Source organism: Bombus impatiens, unplaced genomic scaffold (genome assembly GCF_000188095.3).
Source record: "Bombus impatiens unplaced genomic scaffold, BIMP_2.2 scf_0550, whole genome shotgun sequence".
Classification (NCBI taxonomy): domain Eukaryota; kingdom Metazoa; phylum Arthropoda; class Insecta; order Hymenoptera; family Apidae; genus Bombus; species Bombus impatiens.
In genome coordinates this window covers 6573-27732 of record NT_176969.1, presented here as the reverse complement: position 1 = coordinate 27732, position 21160 = coordinate 6573, and the positions used below count along the sequence as shown (strand labels likewise).

General features: G+C 30.4%; 1 protein-coding gene and 1 long non-coding RNA gene across 6 annotated transcripts in view; one reads left to right on the top strand and one right to left on the bottom strand.

Moving 5' to 3' along the window:
- Positions 1-18858, top strand: part of LOC100742988 (DENN domain-containing protein 5B) — a 26118-nt gene extending 7260 nt beyond the window's left edge. Inside the window, exons 3-20 of one of the 5 annotated variants that reach the window (XM_033322091.1) lie at positions 6819-7013; positions 7653-8124; positions 8646-8782; positions 8858-9045; positions 9311-9483; positions 10295-10506; positions 10589-10795; positions 10887-10895; positions 11103-11277; positions 11364-11625; positions 12728-12835; positions 13328-13586; positions 13764-14031; positions 14177-14489; positions 16370-16546; positions 16638-16848; positions 16929-17144; positions 17246-18858. In XM_033322091.1, coding sequence (XP_033177982.1) covers positions 6819-7013; positions 7653-8124; positions 8646-8782; positions 8858-9045; positions 9311-9483; positions 10295-10506; positions 10589-10795; positions 10887-10895; positions 11103-11277; positions 11364-11625; positions 12728-12835; positions 13328-13586; positions 13764-14031; positions 14177-14489; positions 16370-16546; positions 16638-16848; positions 16929-17118 — 3556 coding nt within the window. In that variant the 3' untranslated portion in view covers positions 17119-17144; positions 17246-18858. Of the gene's footprint in view, positions 1-6818; positions 7014-7652; positions 8125-8645; positions 8783-8857; positions 9047-9308; positions 9484-10294; positions 10507-10588; positions 10796-10886; positions 10896-11102; positions 11278-11363; positions 11626-12727; positions 12836-13327; positions 13587-13763; positions 14032-14176; positions 14490-16369; positions 16547-16637; positions 16849-16928 lie in introns of all 5 variants that reach the window. The other 4 variants (XM_033322089.1, XM_012388558.3, XM_033322092.1 and 1 more) reach the window with 4 other exon arrangements.
- Positions 14148-21160, bottom strand: LOC105681085. The gene is made up of 2 exons (XR_001102452.3): positions 20927-21160; positions 14148-14473 (listed from the first exon to the last, which is right to left on the bottom strand). It is a non-coding gene; the product is annotated as an uncharacterized LOC105681085 (long non-coding RNA).

Here is a 21160-nt window from a genome sequence, read left to right as displayed (position 1 = left end):
TACTTGGAATGCTCGTCCTTTCATCCTCGGAGTCAGAACTAGAAAAAATACGCATCCTTTTCTTGTTACGATACACTTTCAAGAAGTTTTCCTCTTCACTACCCGAAGATCCTTCTGTCTCTCCACTTTCAGTGTATTCACAACTTTCACTGTCAGCTTCGCTTTAGCCTAATTCATATTGATCTTCTACGGAGGTATCCTCAGAACAATCTTCATTAATGTTGACAATTTTATTCAATACTTTATTATATCTCCTGGATTTACTCGTGATTGTTAGAAAAGGGGGATTAGTAAAAAAAAAGAAAATACTGTGCCCAAATTCAATTATCCTATTGTAAATACTTACAATAAGCGGAGACAATAATGGGAAATAATAATGGACAATAATGTTTATGAAATCAACTAACCTGTCAATTTGACGGGTTTCGTAGAGATAGGTATACTACATTCAGATTTCAAAAATAAGAAAGCCTAGGAAAAAATAATTGTGTGTATAAATTCTTTAGATGAAACGATTAATTTACGATGCAAAATGGTTAAAATTAATGCTATGGTTTTTGGGATATTTCATTTCAAAGTTTGAAATCCGTCAAATTGATTGGTCCTGTAAACCTAGTGTTAAATATAATATAAATTAATATAAATTATAATATAATATAAATATAAATAATATAAATTAGTTAATAATATAAATTAGATTATAAGTTAGGATTAAGAAAACAGTATTAATTTTTATGCAAGTATCTATCGATGTAGGTATGTAAACATAAACTATATAATATATGTCAAACAAATTTCTTGTAATAGGCATGTAATCTAATGAACGATAAATTTACTATTATTATTATTATAGTTATGTTTTCTAATCTGAATTCTATTGAAAAAATTTAAAGTCATTTATTATTAATTTTCGATAAGAAGTATAAATCTAAGAATTAATAAGTTCTCGATTGCATTACATTGATTGACCTTTCGAGGATATTGTCGAACAACTTTTTAATAAATTTATTTTCCACTTTCTACCATTCTACTTAGAAAAACTTCATTACAAAAGCTATTTACTTTTTTGACACCTTTTCCTTTTATGGCACATTTCAAACAATTGCATATATGTTCTGTAAGATTTATATCAAGTTTATATTGATTACACTTTCAAAAATTTATTGAACTAAGGAATGATTTGACACTAAGAAGAGAGTGTTTAAATATTCGTTTTTTTATAATAGTCTGTGAAGACGATTTCAAAGATTATGTTTGATTAACATTATAAGATCAGCAATGTACATGTAGCCTAATCGTAAGACTTCTGCACAGTATTATATTTATGAAGTGGAACTAATTAAAAAAGTTTTCAGTTTCATTCAATACAGATACATCAAACAAAAAGTATCAAACAAAAGTATCTTCGTATAAAATTCTTTGCAGATCTGTAAAGAATGTGATTCTCTATTTAATGTTTTTGCAAAATACAACTATCGACTCTAAAGTTTAACTGTACTATGAATTATGAAATTTAAAGATAGCTATAATAAAGAAAATAGATAAAATACTCATAAAAGTCCGTTTTCAGCGGAATAAAAGCATTGGCACACTTGAAAAATTTGTTATCACGTGTATTCCACCTTCTAAATATTCTAAATATCCTTTTCTAAATATTCCCAATGTTGGCACATCTGTTATGTCGCGGAAGTTTCACCCTTCAAACTGATAGTCAGTTTTTTAGTTAGTAAGATTGTTTTAAAGAAGATTGTTAAAGAAGATTTTAGTTAGTAAGATTGTTTAAAAAAGAAACCTGAATAATGGGAAATAAAATGAGAAAAGAAACAACAATAGCTGAAAGAAAGATTATGTTAAAATGTATTAAATATATGTGTATATGAGCAAAGAAAATCTTGCTCGGAAATAAAAAAAATTATTACTTATTGTTGTAATCATTATTATAGTATATTAGTATAGTATTGTTATTATAGTTGCTTTATCGTAAGAAGTGTGATTGAATGATTTCTTGGCATACGATCTAATAAATGCTACGCAAAGCGGATGTCCTCGAGAGCTTACAGACCAAGAAAAAAAAGATAGTCAATATAATAACAGTAATAATAATAACAATAACAACAACAATAATAATAAAAGATTGAAGTTCACTATTAATTATGTAGACAAAAATATAACATTTTAGAAAAAAATACTGTTTCCAGATGAAACTAAATTTAATATTTTTCAATGCGATGGTCGGGTTTTAGATTAGCGAAAACTGAATACTGAATTTGTTGAAGTGAATCTCACTTCTAGGAAAACTCTACATCTCTAGTGTTTAGTTTTTGGCACAACGATTCTCTTTACAGCGACTTCTTTAGTCTCTATTATAGTACCGCGGAAAGATCGTCAACATACAGACAATATCGACGATAAAGTGCAAATGCCAACAAGCCGAAAGGGTCGGAAAACTTCAATAGGCCTAACGGCCATCAATATATTTCGGCACAGCAGCAGTTGTTGTTCAGTTAGCCATCCGAGAATCAAGAGTCAAAAGTCGTTAATCGAGAGTTGTCATATCATACTACTGCATTGAATTCACGTTAAATAATCATCGTTTTCTGTTTAATCCACTGTAATAAATCCATCTATCAATACATTATCACATAGAATAGAAACCACTGGAAATCCTAATTTTTAACATTTCTGAATAAAGAATTTCTATAATACATTCATCCACGCGTTTGCTCTCTCTATTCCGAGATATAAAACCTCAACAGGATTAGATAAAAAAGGCATTGTTCAAAGCGTCAAATGCAGTGGTGTCAGGGTAGTAATATGGGGAATGTCTTTTGCTATAGGAGAGTTTGTTTTTATTGAATATACCATTACATTATTATTACATACCATATTGAATAATACTATGCACAAATATAGATATTTAAATATTTTAAAGCAAAAGTGCGAGAAAAATGAAATTTAAGACAAGACTGTTATGTTCAACAGGATAATTATTCCAAATACATAGCCTATATTGTTAAATAATGGATCATTTTTAATACATCGGATATTTTAACGACTCCTCTACAATCCTCAGCTCTAAATCCTGTAGAGGATCTTTGGTCTGAATTAGGCAGAAGGATTAAAACATCATATTACGTCTAAGCAAGAAGAACTGTAGAAACCATTGCTTGAAGAATGGCACAAAATAGATCCAAAAATTACAAAAAATTTAGTAAATTCAATACCTAATCGTCTGAAAGCTGTTATAAAAAAACGAATTGCATACTAAATAGTAAATCAAATGTTATGATAAATTTATACCGCAAAATCATAAGTGTGCCGATACTTTTGTCCCGCTGAAAACGGACGTTTATGTGTGTTTTATCTTTCTTTTTCTTTATTATAACTATTTTTTAAATGTATACTTAGATATTATATATTAGTATATATAGAGTCGACAGCTACACTTTACAAAAAAATTAAACAGAAAATCACATTCTTTACAGATTTACAAAGAATTTTATACGAAGACTTGGGGTCCGTGTGTGATGATGCGATAATACTTTTGTTTTGCATTGTATGTATATATTAAGCAAAACATCCTGTATAATATCCGAATATCCCAGCTTCCAAATGTGAAATATATCTGGAAATGTAATTAGGAGTTCTTCTGTTGGAAATATTGAAATAGTTTTGTCTGAATAGTCGAACAGGAATACTATTATTGATTTATCAAGCTATTATCTTTCTTGTTCAGATAATCGACATTCTATCTCAGTCTTCTTTCTCATTATATAATAGCGAAATATACGAAAAATTGCTTCAAACTACAAAAAATAATTGTACTCTTTAATATCTTGACACAAACAAAGAAAGGAATATAAACATTTACAATTAAACATGAAAATATCTGTATTTGTTACGATCTGGTCTTGATCTTCGGTGTTCGTAACCGTTATGTGTGTGGCGGATCGGTATCAACAGGACGCTGACAGGACGAGGCAACAACGCGGCGCAACACCTCCCGGGCGATCCGCGGGTACCAACCGCCCAACACTAGAGGGCTACGACGACAACGAGTCTATCTGTCTAACTCGCTAGCGGTCAAATATACGAGCGATTGATACAAATACCGCACCTAGCGAGACGCCCTCTACGTCTAAGGCAGGGACTACCGGGCATAGCCTTACTGACGAGTCCACCCGTAGTCCCGGGACGAAACGCACCTCACTCTCCTCTTCACATCCGCCACATGTGTTACTCTGGATGCCGAATCTTGGGTTTCTCGAATTATATTTAAATCAAAACGGTAGTTGCTGCCACCAGAAATAGTTATTAATTATTTCGATTAGTTAGACTCTCATGTGCTATTTTTGAAACAAGGCAAACGACTAAATGGTATGATTTCAAAACTTGTCGCACCCTTCTAGAGCGTGGCACTATTCCGAATATCCCAGGAGGTTTTGCTCTAATTACTTCCGCGACAACCGAATGGATTTTTTCAAAACTTGTCGCACCCTTTTAAGGCGCAGCACTATTTTGAATTTCCAAACTACCGGGCATACCCTTACTGACGAGTCCACCGGTAGTCCCGGGACGAAACGCACCTCACTCTCCTCTTCACATCCGCCACATGTGTTACTCTGGATGCCGAATCTTGGGTTTCTCGAATTATATTTAAATCAAAACGGTAGTTGCTGCCACCAGAAATAGTTATTAATTATTTCGATTAGTTAGACTCTCATGTGCTATTTTTGAAACAAGGCAAACGACTAAATGGTATGATTTCAAAACTTGTCGCACCCTTCTAGAGCGTGGCACTATTCCGAATATCCCAGGAGGTTTTGCTCTAATTACTTCCGCGACAACCGAATGGATTTTTTCAAAACTTGTCGCACCCTTTTAAGGCGCAGCACTATTTTGAATTTCCAAACTGTTGTATCCTTAATGTTTTAATTCATTAATATAACCGTATGGGTATCGTTAACTATCGTATCAATACAACTGATAAATAAAATTCCACGTTTCGGCTTACCCGCTATGTGCAAGATGGGAAGGATTAAGGTTCTCTTAGAATAAATAAATATTTCTGATATCTTCTTAATTATTGACAATAATAGTCAATGAATAATTTTATTGAAGTCGTACATGTGGTACGAGTCCGAAATCGAAGAAGAAAGTGTTACAATGTTTAGCTTCTCACCTTGTTTGTATGTATGGTCGATCGCATTCTTGGAATATCGTACTGAGTTGGCATAGTTGTTGGAAGACTGACTGTATGAATCTTTGACGATTAATAAATGGTCGGTTCTATTTCTTGACGTTACTCGAAGACTATATTAAAACAATTGTCGTCTTCGCAAAAACTACTGTTCTTCTGAACTTGATATTAACTCTTAACAAATCGTTAACTGACTGAGCTCTTACTGACTCTAATTCAACTCGATGAAAATTTCAACTAACTGGATTGAACTCTATAACTGAACTGAATAACTTTGCTGATGCCGATACTTGATTTTTTGGCGCGTCTAGTTGTTTGTCGCTGTTAATGCTGTGTAAGAAGGTCGTAGCATCTCAACTTCCATTATCTACTTATCGTACTGTGTACCCTGTATTGTGGCGGGGAGAGCGCGTGCAAGGCAGTACGTATCAGTGGACGTTTCATTGTTCCTTTTTTCCATTTCGATATTCTTAGATTTTAATTTTGTTCAATAATAATGTTGTGTATTGGTTTATTGATTTATTGCGATATTAAAGTATTTATACGTGTAGTATCTTTTATTTTCTTTATGTTTTCTGTTTTTTAATTCCATTCGTTTAGAGTGTGCCTCGTGCTATTCGCGAGCTGTGGCGTATCACGTTACTTGTCGTGTGGAGCGCGAGACGTGACAATATCTGATTAAAATTTTCAATATATATTTCTACTTTCCTATTAAATTATTCGAGTTTTCGTTTTTTCATTGAATAAGCGATTCCAAAATGTTTCTTAGATATTGTTTATTTATAATATCGAGATATATACATATGAAACAGAATGACAACAGAAGATTATTGGTATATGTAATAAATACACAGTACTGTGCAAAAGCCTTAAGTCATCTACGATAGTGATCTCGTTTTGCCAATTAATCATGTTTTCACATGAAATATTTTCATTCGGGAAATATTCTTACATGATATTAGCAAAAGCGAATATTTAATTATTACCGTGTTTGTTGCTTTTTTCTTGTTTATAAATTTTCTTTTAAATTGTTTGATAAATACCGTTACCTAACTTAAATGTTGTAAAATATATATAGAATGTTTCATGAGAAAGGAAATACTAAAGCTTGTACAAACTAAAGATACTAAAGATTGCACAGAATGTAGGAAATGAGTTTAATAAAAAAAAAATTATTCGGTAATATTCTACGAAGGGCTTCTGTTATCGAAAGACAAAAGAAATTGGTACCAAATATTAATTATTTCGAGGTAGATTGATACCTTTTTAACAAATTACCAATGATTCTTGAATTAAACGTTTTAAAAAGTTACAACAAATTTAAAATGACAGCGATATATTTTTATATTCATCCATAAAAACAAAACATCTCCATTTGGTACGTGATCTAGGATTTTTGTGTAGAAATGCCGTATATAAAACACATACTTAAAAGGCTTAAATACTTTTAATGGGTTCGTTTTACTATTTGCCCCTTAATATTCCATGTAGAAATTTACTTTAAATATTCTGCATTACTTGAGATTATCAATTTAGCGTAAAATAATGAAAGAAATTCAATTTAAATAAAGATTAGCAGAATCGAATGCATGAAGATGTAATATAAATGCGTTAACAGGGCAAGAAAAGGCCAGGATGGACATAACACGCGATCGTTGCCACGGCATTTCAAGCTATCAGCACATTCACCAGGTGCTGCGTTAGGCTACTACGACTCTACCAAAGACAAGTTGCTAGTGACTAAATCGATATCCTTGCTATGTCAGCAGCCTTACCTTCATGCCGCGAAAACGTTCCTGACTAATCTCTACAAGTGAGTGTATATCTAACTTATCATCTTACAACGTTCCATCATCTCTCGCTAGTTTGATAATGTAGAAGATCGTTAATAAACTACTTTCACCCTTGAAATAACCATTATCTCAAGCCAAATTAAGTTAAGTTTCCTTTGAAGATATTATAAATTGACATTTTTAGTGACAAGAAGTACGAAATTTTAGTTTCCAAATAAATTTTTCAAAATTTCCAATGATTCGTATTATTTTTTTAAATTTCTTCAAAATCCATTTTACTCCTTTATTACTTTTGTGGAGTTAAATATTAAAGAAAGCTGAAGCTTGTATAATTTAACCAATCAATTAATATACTATCACTCAGTAAAAAGTATAGATAACGCAAAATAACGTTTTTGCTTACAAAAAATCAAAGAATAAATGTACTATGGACACCATTACACATTTTAAGTGGAATTTATAGAATCAGAAAATTCTTTTAGGAAATTAATCATCTATCAAGAAATATAAGCCTTTTCAAAACTATAATTTCCACGGGCGAGAGAAAGTTAGAGCTATATACATTTAAAACTACGTAAAATTTAAGGCAATATCGAAGCTTACATTCCTATTATATATACACTACCTATTGGAAGCTAACAGAATATGTATCTTTATAGATGTGTTCCTAGACATCCAGGACCTGGTCTTAGTTTAGAGTCATACGTATACAATTTGTTGTACAATGTGCCGGTACCATTACCTGGAAAGTCGTTAAAGTTCTTCATTCCCAATGACGAGCCAGCGAAATCGCCATTAGAGCTGGTTATCCATCAGCCAACGCCATCGCAGGAGTTACAAATGCTAGATTACCCTCTGAAGGATATATTCACATGGCTTGGAGCGGATTGTGTGATTCAATTGTTTACATGTGTCCTATTGGAGAATCAAGTATTACTCAGAAGTTCAGATTTCCACAAGTTGATGGTGGTATCCGAATGCATAACGGCGCTTCTCTTTCCGTTTTCTTGGCAACATGTGTACGTGCCGATATTGCCCGCCAGTCTACATCACTTCTTGGACGCGCCGGTACCATTTATAATGGGTTTGCACGCGCAAAGTGAGGGCGGTGTATTGAAAATTGCCAGCGAAGTGAGTGTTTAGCGCTTTTCAAAATCAGCGCCTTAAAATTTCTATCATCTTGTACATTGAAAATTATTATGAAAATTAAATGGAAAATCAAATGCTTTAGATCCGAAAAAAATTTGATTCTCCGCTATTAAAATAAAGGAATACCTCTCTTTAGGAGTTGCATGTTTCTTTGAAAATATATTTATTTCACTATTTTATTTGTGTTCCTAAAATTATTTGTTGAAATATACAAAAATAAAAATGCGCTAGTAACACCGAATATGTTATTTGGAGCGGACATTTAAAAAATTAGTCATTTTTCTCTTGTATGCATTTCTGTTTTATGATAGAATAGATTTACTAAGATAGAGAATTTGGCAAAAATTTGAAAATCTTCTAATCCAAGTTGTGAACTAGTTTGAATTTAAGATTATTTTATGTTATTTAATCTAATCTGACGTAGTTAAAATGTCTTCTCTTTTTTCTTCTTTTAATTTTGTGTTTGAGATGACGCTATTTTAGATTCTGTTTCTTGATTGCAGGCAAATCTTTGTTATGTAGATATAGATAAGCAAAGTAGCCAATTTCCAGAAGAGTTACCTGTATTTCCACATAAAATGCAATTTATTGCCGAGATTAGAGCTCTCTTAAACAAGTACAAAGTACCACACGCGGGAAAGTAAGTTGAAAATGTTCATCTTTTTCTTTTTTATATGAGTATTTTTCAACTGTTAAGATCAAAATGTTTTTTCAGGACTGATAACACGGTCATAAATCATTATAACGGTGACATCATGACTAGTAGTTTGACGCTTCCTGGTTCTGGATGTCATCTTCCTCGCAGAAAACATTCGTTACACGATGTCTTGGATTGGAATCGACCGGAACCGACGTCACAATCAGACACGTTACAAAGGATAGTAGATATCGCTAAAAGAACTGGTAAAGATTTTTTATTTTATATAATTTTATTTATATATATTTTTATATAAATTCTTGTATATAAATTTCTTTAAATTTATTTATGTAAAATTTTTCTGCTTTCTTTCTAAGAGCTCTAATAATAGAAGACTTACTTAGGTGAATTAAACATTTTGATAGTTATTGTATGCTAAATATAGTAAAGGAGCTTTTTAACTAAATATAGATATGTTTAGTTTTAGAGCATCATTTGGTCATTTTTGTTTAGTATCCATTTTTCTTGCAGTGAACGTGGAAGATATTGATTCAGTGGAAGATAACGTGAAAGAGCAGATACTCTCACCTCAAGAAGAATATCAAGAGATGCTTATGTTTAACAATGCCATTAGAGAGATTTTTTTGAACCGTTTTGTACAGATTTTTTCTAATTACGAACACTTCGTTATTCAACCAAGTCAGGTGCGAAAGAGTATTCATATAAGTTGCTTCATAATATATAAGAATCTCTTTAGAAATTGATTTAGTACGCGAAAAAGATAAGAAAAGTTCGTATAAACATATGTTCTATTTATTATCATTTTTGAGTTACAATGAGTTTTTATTCGGACTCATTTCTCCATGGGAAATGAACCGGAGAATCATGTGTTAATTTCTTAAATACTTACACATTTAAATGTGATGTATATATTTTATGCAGGATGATGCTCAAACGCATTTCAGTTAGAAGCAGTTAGGCTACTTTGAAACAAGCGATTTGCAAGTAGTTGAATAAGTCGTGAAGATCCTATTTCCTATTGTGCTCGCTCCACGATTTAAATCGGACTTGTGAAACATACATTGATAATGTTCAAATATTTCACAACAAAACTAAAGAAAGTTTTCAACAAATTTAAACTATACAAATAGGAAGAATAGGACAGACAATAGTAAAACGTTTGCAGACTTATGTTTATGCGTAAGGATATTATTTCGAAGCTCTATCATAAAATTAAACAAATGTAGTTCGTTCAAAAGCAAACTCGTTACTCGTTAATTCAAAAATAAGAATAAATGTGTTTATTTCGATCTGTTTTTACCTTTTTTACCTACTAATATTTATATTTATATAAATGAATATCTATGAAAATAATATTTATATAAATTAATATCTAATATCTAATAATATAAATGACATCTATATAATATGAATTATAAAATATAAATAATATAAATAATATTTAACATAAATATTAAACTGTATTTGAGGAAGAAAAACGATTGTTTCTTTCAGGACAAAGATGAATGGTTGAATAATAGGGATAGCATGCATGTTTTTGATAAGGCTACATTTTTATCTGACCAACCCACACAGCATTTGCCATTTTTATCAAGGTTTCTAGAAACACAAATGTTTGCATCTCTTGTCGACAGCAAAGTTATGTCAACGTGGAGTGAGCTTGATTTTAACACACGAGTTTTTGATCAAAGAATTTCTCTCTTAAGGTAAGCATAAGAAAGATAAATTTTTTGTACCATTATTCTGTGATATTCTCCCAAATGATAAAGTTATTCTTGTTTATTATAGGAAAAAAGTTGGAGAAGGTATTGTAAGATCGACACGTTATGAACCTTGTACAAGTATTGAAGAATCGCAAAAGGTATTGGAACAAAGGTTGACAAACGTAGATTTTGAAACGAATCCACCTACAGAGATCGTTCCTCATAGAGCAGCATATTTTCGAAGTTTTCCCTTGTTAGACAGTGTAGCATTAAATAAGGAGCCAACTCAAAGGTAAATATTTTGAACAAATGCATTTTTCTGACAATTAGATCAACACAAGAAATATTAACGGTTATTATTTTATTTCCTGCTTCACGTGTAGTATACTTCGGTAAGAATTTACTTGAAATTTTACAGCATTATACATGTATATCTGAGGTTACTATATACTATCATATAATTTGATTCACTGTTTTATTTTTTATTTGCAGTATCCTGAAAATCAGCTATTATAATTATTAATTGTCTAAATATTTTATTTATTCGTACAATTTTTATTTCTATTTTTAGAGTTTAATTAATTTTATATCTATAACAGTAGTCGGAGAGGTCAGACTCAGTGGAAGTATAAAATGAAATCTATGGAGTCAAATGGGAAAAGTCCAGTACCTCAAGAAACACAATCACCTCGACCTCAAACTAAGCTCTCTGCAGATATGAGTCCAGCATTAATAGCACAAGCAAATTGGACATTTGTTGAAAAATTGCTCAAAGTATATTTACTAAAATGAAAATAAAATAAGTAAATTTATTAACACGAGAAAGTTACGTTAATCTGCTTTTTTGTGTTTGTTTTAAGGATTGTAAATCAAAAACAAAAAGAATGTTGGTTGAAAAAATGGGTTCTGAAGCAGTTGCATTAGGTCATGGCGGTGAATCGTTATCCGATGTCGAAGAAAATACGCTAGTTGCCAGTCTCTGTGATCTCCTAGAACGAGTTTGGAGTCATGGATTGCAAAATAAACAAGGGAAAAGCGCTCTTTGGTCGCATCTTGCCATGTATCAAGAAGAAGAGTGCAACGACCCGAGTAAACCAATAGATCCTAATTTTCTTTCTCCTGGTATGTGGAAATTTGTTATACTTTAATATCTGTTACACACATCGCACTTTATCATCGAAACTGTAATATTTACTAAAATTCATGACGTTTGGAAATGCAGCGTTAGCGTGGTGCGTCCTACGGAAACGTCTCGATTGTACGTGTCTTATTCTATTTCAGATAAAGTGTTAAAAGTAGAGATTAGTTTCTCATACGTAGATACTCTGCACTCCCTTAGTTGTAAGTGACACATTATTCATAAATAATTATTTATTTGATTCTATATGTTTTTGCTAAACGTGCACATACTATAGTGAATATGTTTGACTGTTATTTCCGAGAGAATATTGATTCTGTAAAATCACACGTTTTAAATATAGTGTTTTGCTATTATGAAGTATAATTTAGAATTGCAAAACATAATACAAATATTTCTTTATATGATCAAATTGCTGCCTACTTCCTTTTTCATGCTTACTTCATAGGTGTTATTCATTTTCATTTTATTTAAAATTTTATTTATTATAGGTATTATTACACTCAACCTCTTATAACAAAGCACTATAAAAATTCGGTTTCGATATAACACAGCACAAAAATTATAAAACGATTTTATATACCACGACTTAATAAATATTCATTCATATGAACAACATTCATATAGCACGTATGTATGTTTTACTACATTGTTTTGATTTCGCTTAACACGGTTTCAGTACAATGCAATTAATTAATCGTGTAATAGGAGGGTTGACTGTATTAAATATATTGTCCTCTACTTATGATGGTAATGTAACTCAAAGAGTAAATAAAATATTTTAAACTATAATTTTAAAGTATCATTGAAACATTTTTAAATATTAAAGTTTCATAAATAGTCCAAAATATTAAGTAGTTTCAAATATTAAAGCTCTAGCAAAGAGCTAGTTATCTAGTATCAAAGTAATATTAATACAAATTAATAATTTCTTCTTTTAGTATCACAACAAAATAAAGAATAATTCTTTACTTTATTGAAATTAGAAATATTGCTTTTTGAGTCACAATATTATTTAAAACGTGGATCAATGTTTCTTTTTCAGTTGATTTTTATTTGCGTTTCATTTTTCTTTGTTGTAAATAGCCAAGAAATCACCAAGTAGCTTTTTTGGATTACCAGAGCGTTTAATTTCATCTTTAAAGGGCAAAAATATTTTTGAAATTGCTTCTTATATCAAGGAGAATTTTAATGGTAAGCCCTAGCATTGGCTTGCCACAAGTAATTCGATCAGCTTTTTCTCTAATACATATATACACACTATTTCTATATTTAAATGTAATAATCATAATAAATATTAGCAAATCGCATGATTTGATATATGTCTTAAACATTAAAAGACAGTTTTTAATACATATTCACACAACTTGTAGGTATCGTAGATATGTAATGTCAAAAGCGATTTCCTTTTATTAGTTTATTAGTGACGTACTACAAAAATATGAAATAATTAGCATGTATAACATAATTTTAAATTAAAAATAAAAACATTTGTATTTCATACATGGAATGCCTGAAATGATTCTTCCAGGGTGCATCTATTTCTTTTTCGTCCAAAGCATGAGATTATCATTTGCATGCAGTGTTAAAAGTACTTTTTATAAAAGTGTGAAAAACGAGTTTCAATTATTCTGTCTATTTGAAATTATTGTGTAATTAGATTTCTATATTTGTTAACAATAACAGATCTACCAAACCTGGCATTGGAGATCGACTCGCCTACACGAGGCACGGATAAGCACAAGTCTCCTGGCGACAGAAAAATTGGCCCTGAACATTTGAGGCCTTTGCCTAATTCTTTGCTTTTTGATATTCGGAATGTACAGGCAATGACTGATATTAAAACGCATATTGGATATGCTAGAGCCTGGGTTCGATTAGCACTTGAAAAGAAACTTCTTTCTCGTCATTTGAAAACTTTATTATCAGATACCAGATTGTTAAGGTAAGATTGGTAGAAATACTACTAATTACTTAAGTTTTATAATATTGATAAATTGGCTTTTAGTTGCTACAACGTGTTTTACAACTAACATAAGTAATAGTTAACATTTTTGGTTATATTGTAGAATATTATATAAATAATAAAATTGAAGATTTTTTTATGTCATTTTGCTTTTAGAAGTCAGTATAAGCGCTCGGCATTTTTGCGTTGCGAAGAAGAAAAGGAACAATTCTTATACCATCTTTTAACGTTGAATGCCGTCGATTACTTCTGCTTTACAAACAATTATCCAACTACGAAATTGCCATACAGGGTCGTTATATTTCCTAGTCGAAAAGCTAGCGCAGCTACTACTTCGGCAAACAGTTGGATCGCTATTTCTGGTACATTGTGTGAAACAAATCCAGTGCCAATTCCCAAGGGAGCGTTGGAATTTGTGTTTCATGTATGTTCTTATAAATACATAATTCATATTTAACATTTCATGACTCATTTCATATTTAACATTTTCTGAATTTTAGAAAATATAGAATGTTAAGAGAATTAATTATTTTTCATGACTTTACATAATTTTATAACGTTTATTTTAGCATAAGAATTTGGGCGTGCTCTCTACATTACGTATAGGACATGACAATACAGGTCTTTCGCCAAAATGGATGGTAGAACATGTTGTGGTGAGAAATGAAGTTACAGGGCACACATTTAAATTCCCTTGTGGTAGATGGCTTGGCAGAGGTATCGATGATGGATCTACTGAAAGATTATTAGTAGGTGCCTTGGTACCACGTAATATCGATAGTGAAGAATTGGTTGAATCATGTTCAACACCACCAAGATGTAGGTCTCCTAGTATACCTAGACGTCCTATAGTGTCTCAAGTCGAACTGCAACATATGTTAGGTAAATATTATTGAAGTACATACACCTTTGAGTTTCTAATTCAGAAAGTAAATTTAAATGCTTATATTATGCCAATGAAAAAAATATATATACATTCATATGTAATCATTTATATATTTTCACTTATATACAGGTTGAATCACTTAAAAGGTGAAATTGAAATATCTTCGAAGCTATTAATTATATTAAAAAATGTTTTAGATATTTTAATATTGTTAGCTTTATTATTTATTATTAGTTAGTCTGTTGGTGGGCGCTTAAAAGTCGTGCTGTGATCATTTTGTTTTTTTTAAAATAGAATCATGTATTTTGTAATGCTTTAAGCGATACAGCTTGAGATTTACCATAAAATATCATTTACCTACTTGTATCGAAAAACTATTACTTTAGTAGATATTTTGACTTCTATTTTGTAAAATTTATCATATAAAAGATCTAATAGCTTTTCAATACATGTAGCTAAATAATTTTTTGTAAAGAATCTCTAAATTATATCCATTAATGCATTACAAAGTATATGATTTCATTTAAAAAAACAAAGCTAACCTTCATACAATCTGTAAGCACCCACCTACAGAAAAATTAATAACATTAGAACATGCCTCGCTTGAAACCATACAATTTTTATCTGAAACTTTATCTTAAGTATCAAAAATATTTCAGCTTCAATTCTTAGGTGATTCATATTATACATGTACAAGTTATAGTAGTTATAATGTTTTATTTCTTTTCCTTTGGGATTACAAAATGCCCTTTATTCTACAATAATTCTTATTCTGTATTTCCGTATCTACTTAACTAGCTTAGTCTATTAACTAGCTAATATCCTCTCTACATTTTCCTGCTATCCTCTCGGTTCTTCCTCACATATATCTCTTGCACATATTCCTATGTCTCTTTTTCTTTTCCACACAGCCTACACTCCTTTCTCTCTTACTTTAATCAATATTTTCCTTGCCCAATCTCGTTGCCTAATCTGAATCTTGTGAGTCTCCTCACTTTATCCTCATTTCATCTTTTCTTCAGATGTATTGGCATTTCTTTCGCTCTTATTGCCTTCTCTCCTTTCCTCTTTCTACATTCTGCTTTTCTCTCTCTATGTCTTCCATCTCCTATTTTTACCCTTGCCTCCACCTTCCTCCTCCGCTCTTCCTCCTATTCCCTCTATTTTCTTCCATGCACTCTCCTTTACCAGGCTCCGTCTAGTTTCTTCCTTATATTTCCCTTCTCTCTTTTTTATATTCTCCACTCTTCAGTTTTCTTTCAAAGCTCTATGTCCTTATTCTCGCTCTCATTCTCGTCATGTCTCTTTTTAGTTCCTCTCTTATCAAGTATCCTAGAATATACCAATCCACACCTAATATCAATCTAAAATACTTTCCACGCAGAATCTCTCTATCTCTTTCCACGCCCATATCTTACTCTGTATTCTGTGATTGTTCATATTAGTTTATCGAGTAATCATATTCATTTTCTACAATCCTTTCCAAACATTCCTTTTCCTAACCCTTTTTCTCTGCCTTTTCTGCCTTTTTACAACTGCCAAAATCTTAACTCTTTTTCTGATATGTACTTCCTGTTCTTTTCCATTTCTTTTCATTCTGTATACTAGATATATAAAATCCTCTATTTCTTCACTTTTCTATTTCCAGTTCACTTTTTTCACTTTTCCACCTTCCATCTTCAACCTCATCACATTCGATTCTTTCACGTTTAGCGTAAGACATTTTTCTTTCAGGTATCTCTTCAGGCTCTTTATGATCTCCACAATCTCCTTTTTTCCTTCTGCCAAAATTATTATATTATTTCCTGTATACAAGTTGCATTATAACTTATAATTTATAAAATTTCCATTCAAAAAAACGTACGTAATTTTATAGGAGAGTCTGTAAACGCGATTGTCAAATTCCACTATAGAAGAGAATGTCAGGATGGTTCTTTGACTGCTTTACTTTGTGGGGAAGGTGGTCTTGTGCCATCTTTAGAGCAGATATTTTTATTCGGTTTTAAGAACCAAAGAATATTTGGGAAAAATTTTTACGTTTGGGATTATCTCTGTAAGTTATTATTTTTCGCTATTTCATTTTAGTTTTATTTTAAACCTTCTATTGTCAAATAAATAAAATAGTTAACTTTTATTTGTTTCAGTACGTGTAAAAGAAAATTTTGAAATTTCTTTGCTGGAAGAAATGGACGAATATTCACAGAGGCTGAATAGAGATAGACGAATTCACGCAGAGAATAATCAAAGATTTACGACTTTAAGATGTTATTGTCATCTTATTGATCAAATTAACTTATTCAGTCAAACTCTTGGTAAAGATGGAAAATTTCAGTTATTCATTTGCTTAGCAGCAAGGTATATAAGTTATAATTTTAATAGCTTAAATATTTGTTGGGCATATTACTGTAAATTTAATTACTACTTTCTTCTTCCAGAGAACAGCTTCTTCATTCAATGCTTCGGCCAATGAGTGAAGCGCGCTCTACTGCAGACATGTATGAAGAAACTTCTTTCTTAAGAAATACTACATTATTAAATTTCCTTATTCACATTCTTGAACCACTAAGCGAATTTCACATTGTCCTCGAAAAGAGCTTGACTCATGGAATTTCTAGTATATGTTAATTTATCATAAACATTCCAATAATTAGGTAAGATATGCTGGATTTTTTGCTATACGCTGTACTTTACAAAATTTTTATTTTTAAATGATTGCAGAATAACTTAAATTTGATCATATACTTTCCTGTAGGATACATTTCTTTAAAACGGCACAATTTATAAAATTCTAAATAATACGAGGCGAACAGAATAAATGTTATAGTATTGGAAAAATGATAAACTTTGTAAAACTCTACTATTAAGGATCTAAGAGAAATTTAATAATGCAAATGAAGACTGTTATGCTGATGTAAAATAGTCGTTTTTAAATGATGATTGTTTGACAGAAAGTTGATATATGAGTGATAACGAAAACAAAGATCTTTCTCTGTTCCGGAAGTTGATGATATTGATAACAATAAGAGTTCAGTGAAATATAGATAATCTAATTTCGCCCATCTTGCCGTAGATAATTGATAGAGAAACTAATTAAGATTGTTGAAACTGACGTATCGTGTACCAAAGATGTGATCCTATTAGTTATTACTATTAGTATTATTGATATTATTATTACTAAGGATTTAGTTTTTTTTACAATTTTTGCCGTAAGCAGAATATCTAAAGAGCGTGCAAACAACGTATATTGCAATAATTAATAAGTTAGACAAGATAAATATCAATTTTGTACGTTCCATTATTTATTACATTAATCGAAATCATTAATAATAGGAAATATAACTTTGTCGAGAGAAATATTAGAATAGGAAAAAATTTACGACTTGTTAATTTTATCTTTCTCCACTCTCATAAATCACATTATGTTAAATCATGAAAATGGTCGATTAATTTTTTAATACGTTGTTTATACATACTTGTGAACAGATACCTGCTTTATTAGTTAATACTATTTCCTTTACCTTTTTTTATCGAATATGATCGAAGATTTTTTTATTTTTACTTATACGAGTACTGAGCTGCAAGAAACAATAACGTCAAAGTTTAAGACTTAATATTAGCAATTTATATTTCTTCTCTTGTAAAATTTGAAATTCAATTAGTGTATTGTAGTTCGATTCGAAATCAGAAGCACGTAATATATTATGAAACATTTATGCGCATATTCAAGAAAAAATGGACCAACCGATTTAATCATTTATTACAAGTTTCGAAGTGTGACAATTGATTTTTGACGTGCAAGCTGTTTCTTCGAAGTTTTAATGTAATTGATGATCAAGATAAGTAGAATACTCCACTAATTTGAAGAAATAGTTTTTAGAGTTCAATTTTATCGCTAGCATTTCACTGACATTCAATACCACACCCATTGCTAAAAATTGTTCTTTCGTATTATTAACCAGTGTACTATTGCTCATTCTTCGTAAAGCACGCGTGAATAATATTTTTTATTATAAGCTTTAATGTTTAACGAGTTTACTTGGGTATACTACAATTTTTGAAAAAATCTTAATAATTTCAATGATACTAAATTTTTGGGGGTTTCGTTTTACTTTTTTGCTATTTTATTCTGATATTAAACACAGTTAAAATTAAACATTAAATTTAATTTTAAGAATTACTAATTCTAAAGAATTTTAAGCATTGAAAAAATATTTCGTTAAGTAAAAAAATTTAATACAACTATTTCTCATTTACAATTCACCTTAAATTTAATTACTTTTGTATCTAATCTTTTAAAAAATATTAATTTCAAGCAGAAATAATTTTAAATATCTTTTGTTGATGTAACCATAAAATATACAAGGTTGCAAAGTCAAAATATCAAGTATGTATTCACACGTGTTCATTGTGTACATTCATGACATTGATACATATTAAGAAATAATTTATAGCGAGTCTCTCGCACCTGTGGCCAAATTTAAAAGTTTACCGTGTCATCTTTTACATAGATCCGTGGATGTAAAACTTTAATTCTAATATCTGTTAACACATTGCTTATTAACTAAGAGTATCTTTTAATACATTTTTCAACGTTAAGTTTCAACTTTTTATATAATATCCGTTATTACATTTTAATCTTTCTGAAAATAGAATGATTCTTTATCTCCTCAATTATAAAATATAAATTTACCAACGTATATATCATATAGAAATTTTATATCTAAGTATTCTATACTTATATTTGTATTCTATTGTATGCTGTTTTATCAAATAATATTGAAGTGGAAAGCAATGTGTTAATAAATGAATAGGAAAATGAATATGACGAAAAAAAGAAGAGTATAGAATTTGTTAGTTATGTATCATTAGTTGTTTCATCCGGAACATACATTAAGATTTGTTTGTTAATTAATTACGTTGCTGTATATTGTTGACAAAAATAATGAAATACTCGCTTAATGATCTGGTTGGGTTACTTTCCCTAGATTTTGTAGGAAAAAAATAAAACGGTTGTACACATAAAATTATGTTTCATATCAGTTTTAAACGGATTATTGTATATTTTGTTGTTTTAACAATAATCACGTTTAATCAAAAGGGGAAACAAAAAATTGTATTTTAGGTAATTGTAAAATGTGTATTGTGATCGTTTTGTTGTTAAATTGGAGGATAGTGCGTTGCACTTTATATTATTTTACTTTATTATGCTTTGGAGCATGCCTGGTGTCGTCATGTTAAAGTTGCCTATAATTTTAATCTCTCTATGATCTTCAATAAAGTCAAATGTTAAATGGAATTTATACAAAATATGTACAATAGATATTTTTAAAATATTAATATTACAGAAAAAAATGGCGAGATAAATTAAAAGCTATAATGAATTATGTATAAATGAATTTTTTTGTTATTTTTAATATACAGAATGGTTCATTATTAAATAAAATATTTAGGATTATAATTTTATAAATTTTTACTTGGAAAAAATTGTAAAATACTTCATATATCAGCAAAATGATATATAATTAGTGCAAACACGTAGTTAAAGAGCTTAAAATATAAGCTTCGTAATAATATTTCAGACACTTCAACATGACGATGTGCGCTTATTCACAATACTCAAACAAGTAGTTTATGCGTAAGTATCGATCTAAGATTTAAAAGTCATGTTCATGTAATCACGATCCATGCTCGATCGTTCCATAGATTCCTTACCAAGTTTGTATATAAATTAAAAATTAAAGCTTCATGTAACGTATAATAGGATCTTTTACAAGGTAAGCCACATAATATAATTGTATATATATAATGTAAAACAAAATACTATAATACTGTACAGTAGAATAAAGAATTACCAAAACTGATTGATTTGTGTTTAATAATTAAAAAATTATTAAATATTTAAGTATTGATGTTACGATTTGGTTTTTATCTTCGGTGTTCGTAATTGTTATGTGTTACTCTGGATGTTGAATCTTGGATTTCTCGAATTATATTTAAATCAAAACGGTAGTAGCTGCCACCAGAAATAGTTATTAACTATTTCGATTTGGTTCGACTCTCATTTATTATTTCTGAAACAAGGCAAACGACTGAATGCAATGGATTCAAAAACTTGTCGCACCCTTTTAAGGCGCAGCACTATTTTGAATTTCCAAACTGTTATATCCTTGACGTTCTAATTCGTTGATACAACCGTATGGGTAGCGTTAATTAGCTTATCAATACAACTGATAAATTGAATGCCACGTTTCGGCTTACCCGCTATGTGCAAGAGCACTAGCACGGGAGGGATTAAGGTTCTCTTAGAATAAATAAATAGTTTCAATATCTTCTTGATTGTTGACAATAATAATCAATGAATAATTTTATCGAAGTCGTACATGTGGTACAAGTCCGAAATTAAAGAAGAAAATTACAATGTTTAGTTTCTCACCTTGCTTATATGTATGGTCGATCGCATTCTTGGAATATCGTATTGAGTTAGTATAGTTGTTGCAAGACTAACTGTATTAATCACAATTCACAATTAATTTCTTAGGTACGGTTGAATTTTGTGCGGTGTTGTTTCTCTCTACGGCAGAGTTTGACGCGAATTACGCGTAAACGATACAGCACTACAATATGTAACGGACAATGTGTAACGGAAATTTATACTGATTATTCCATA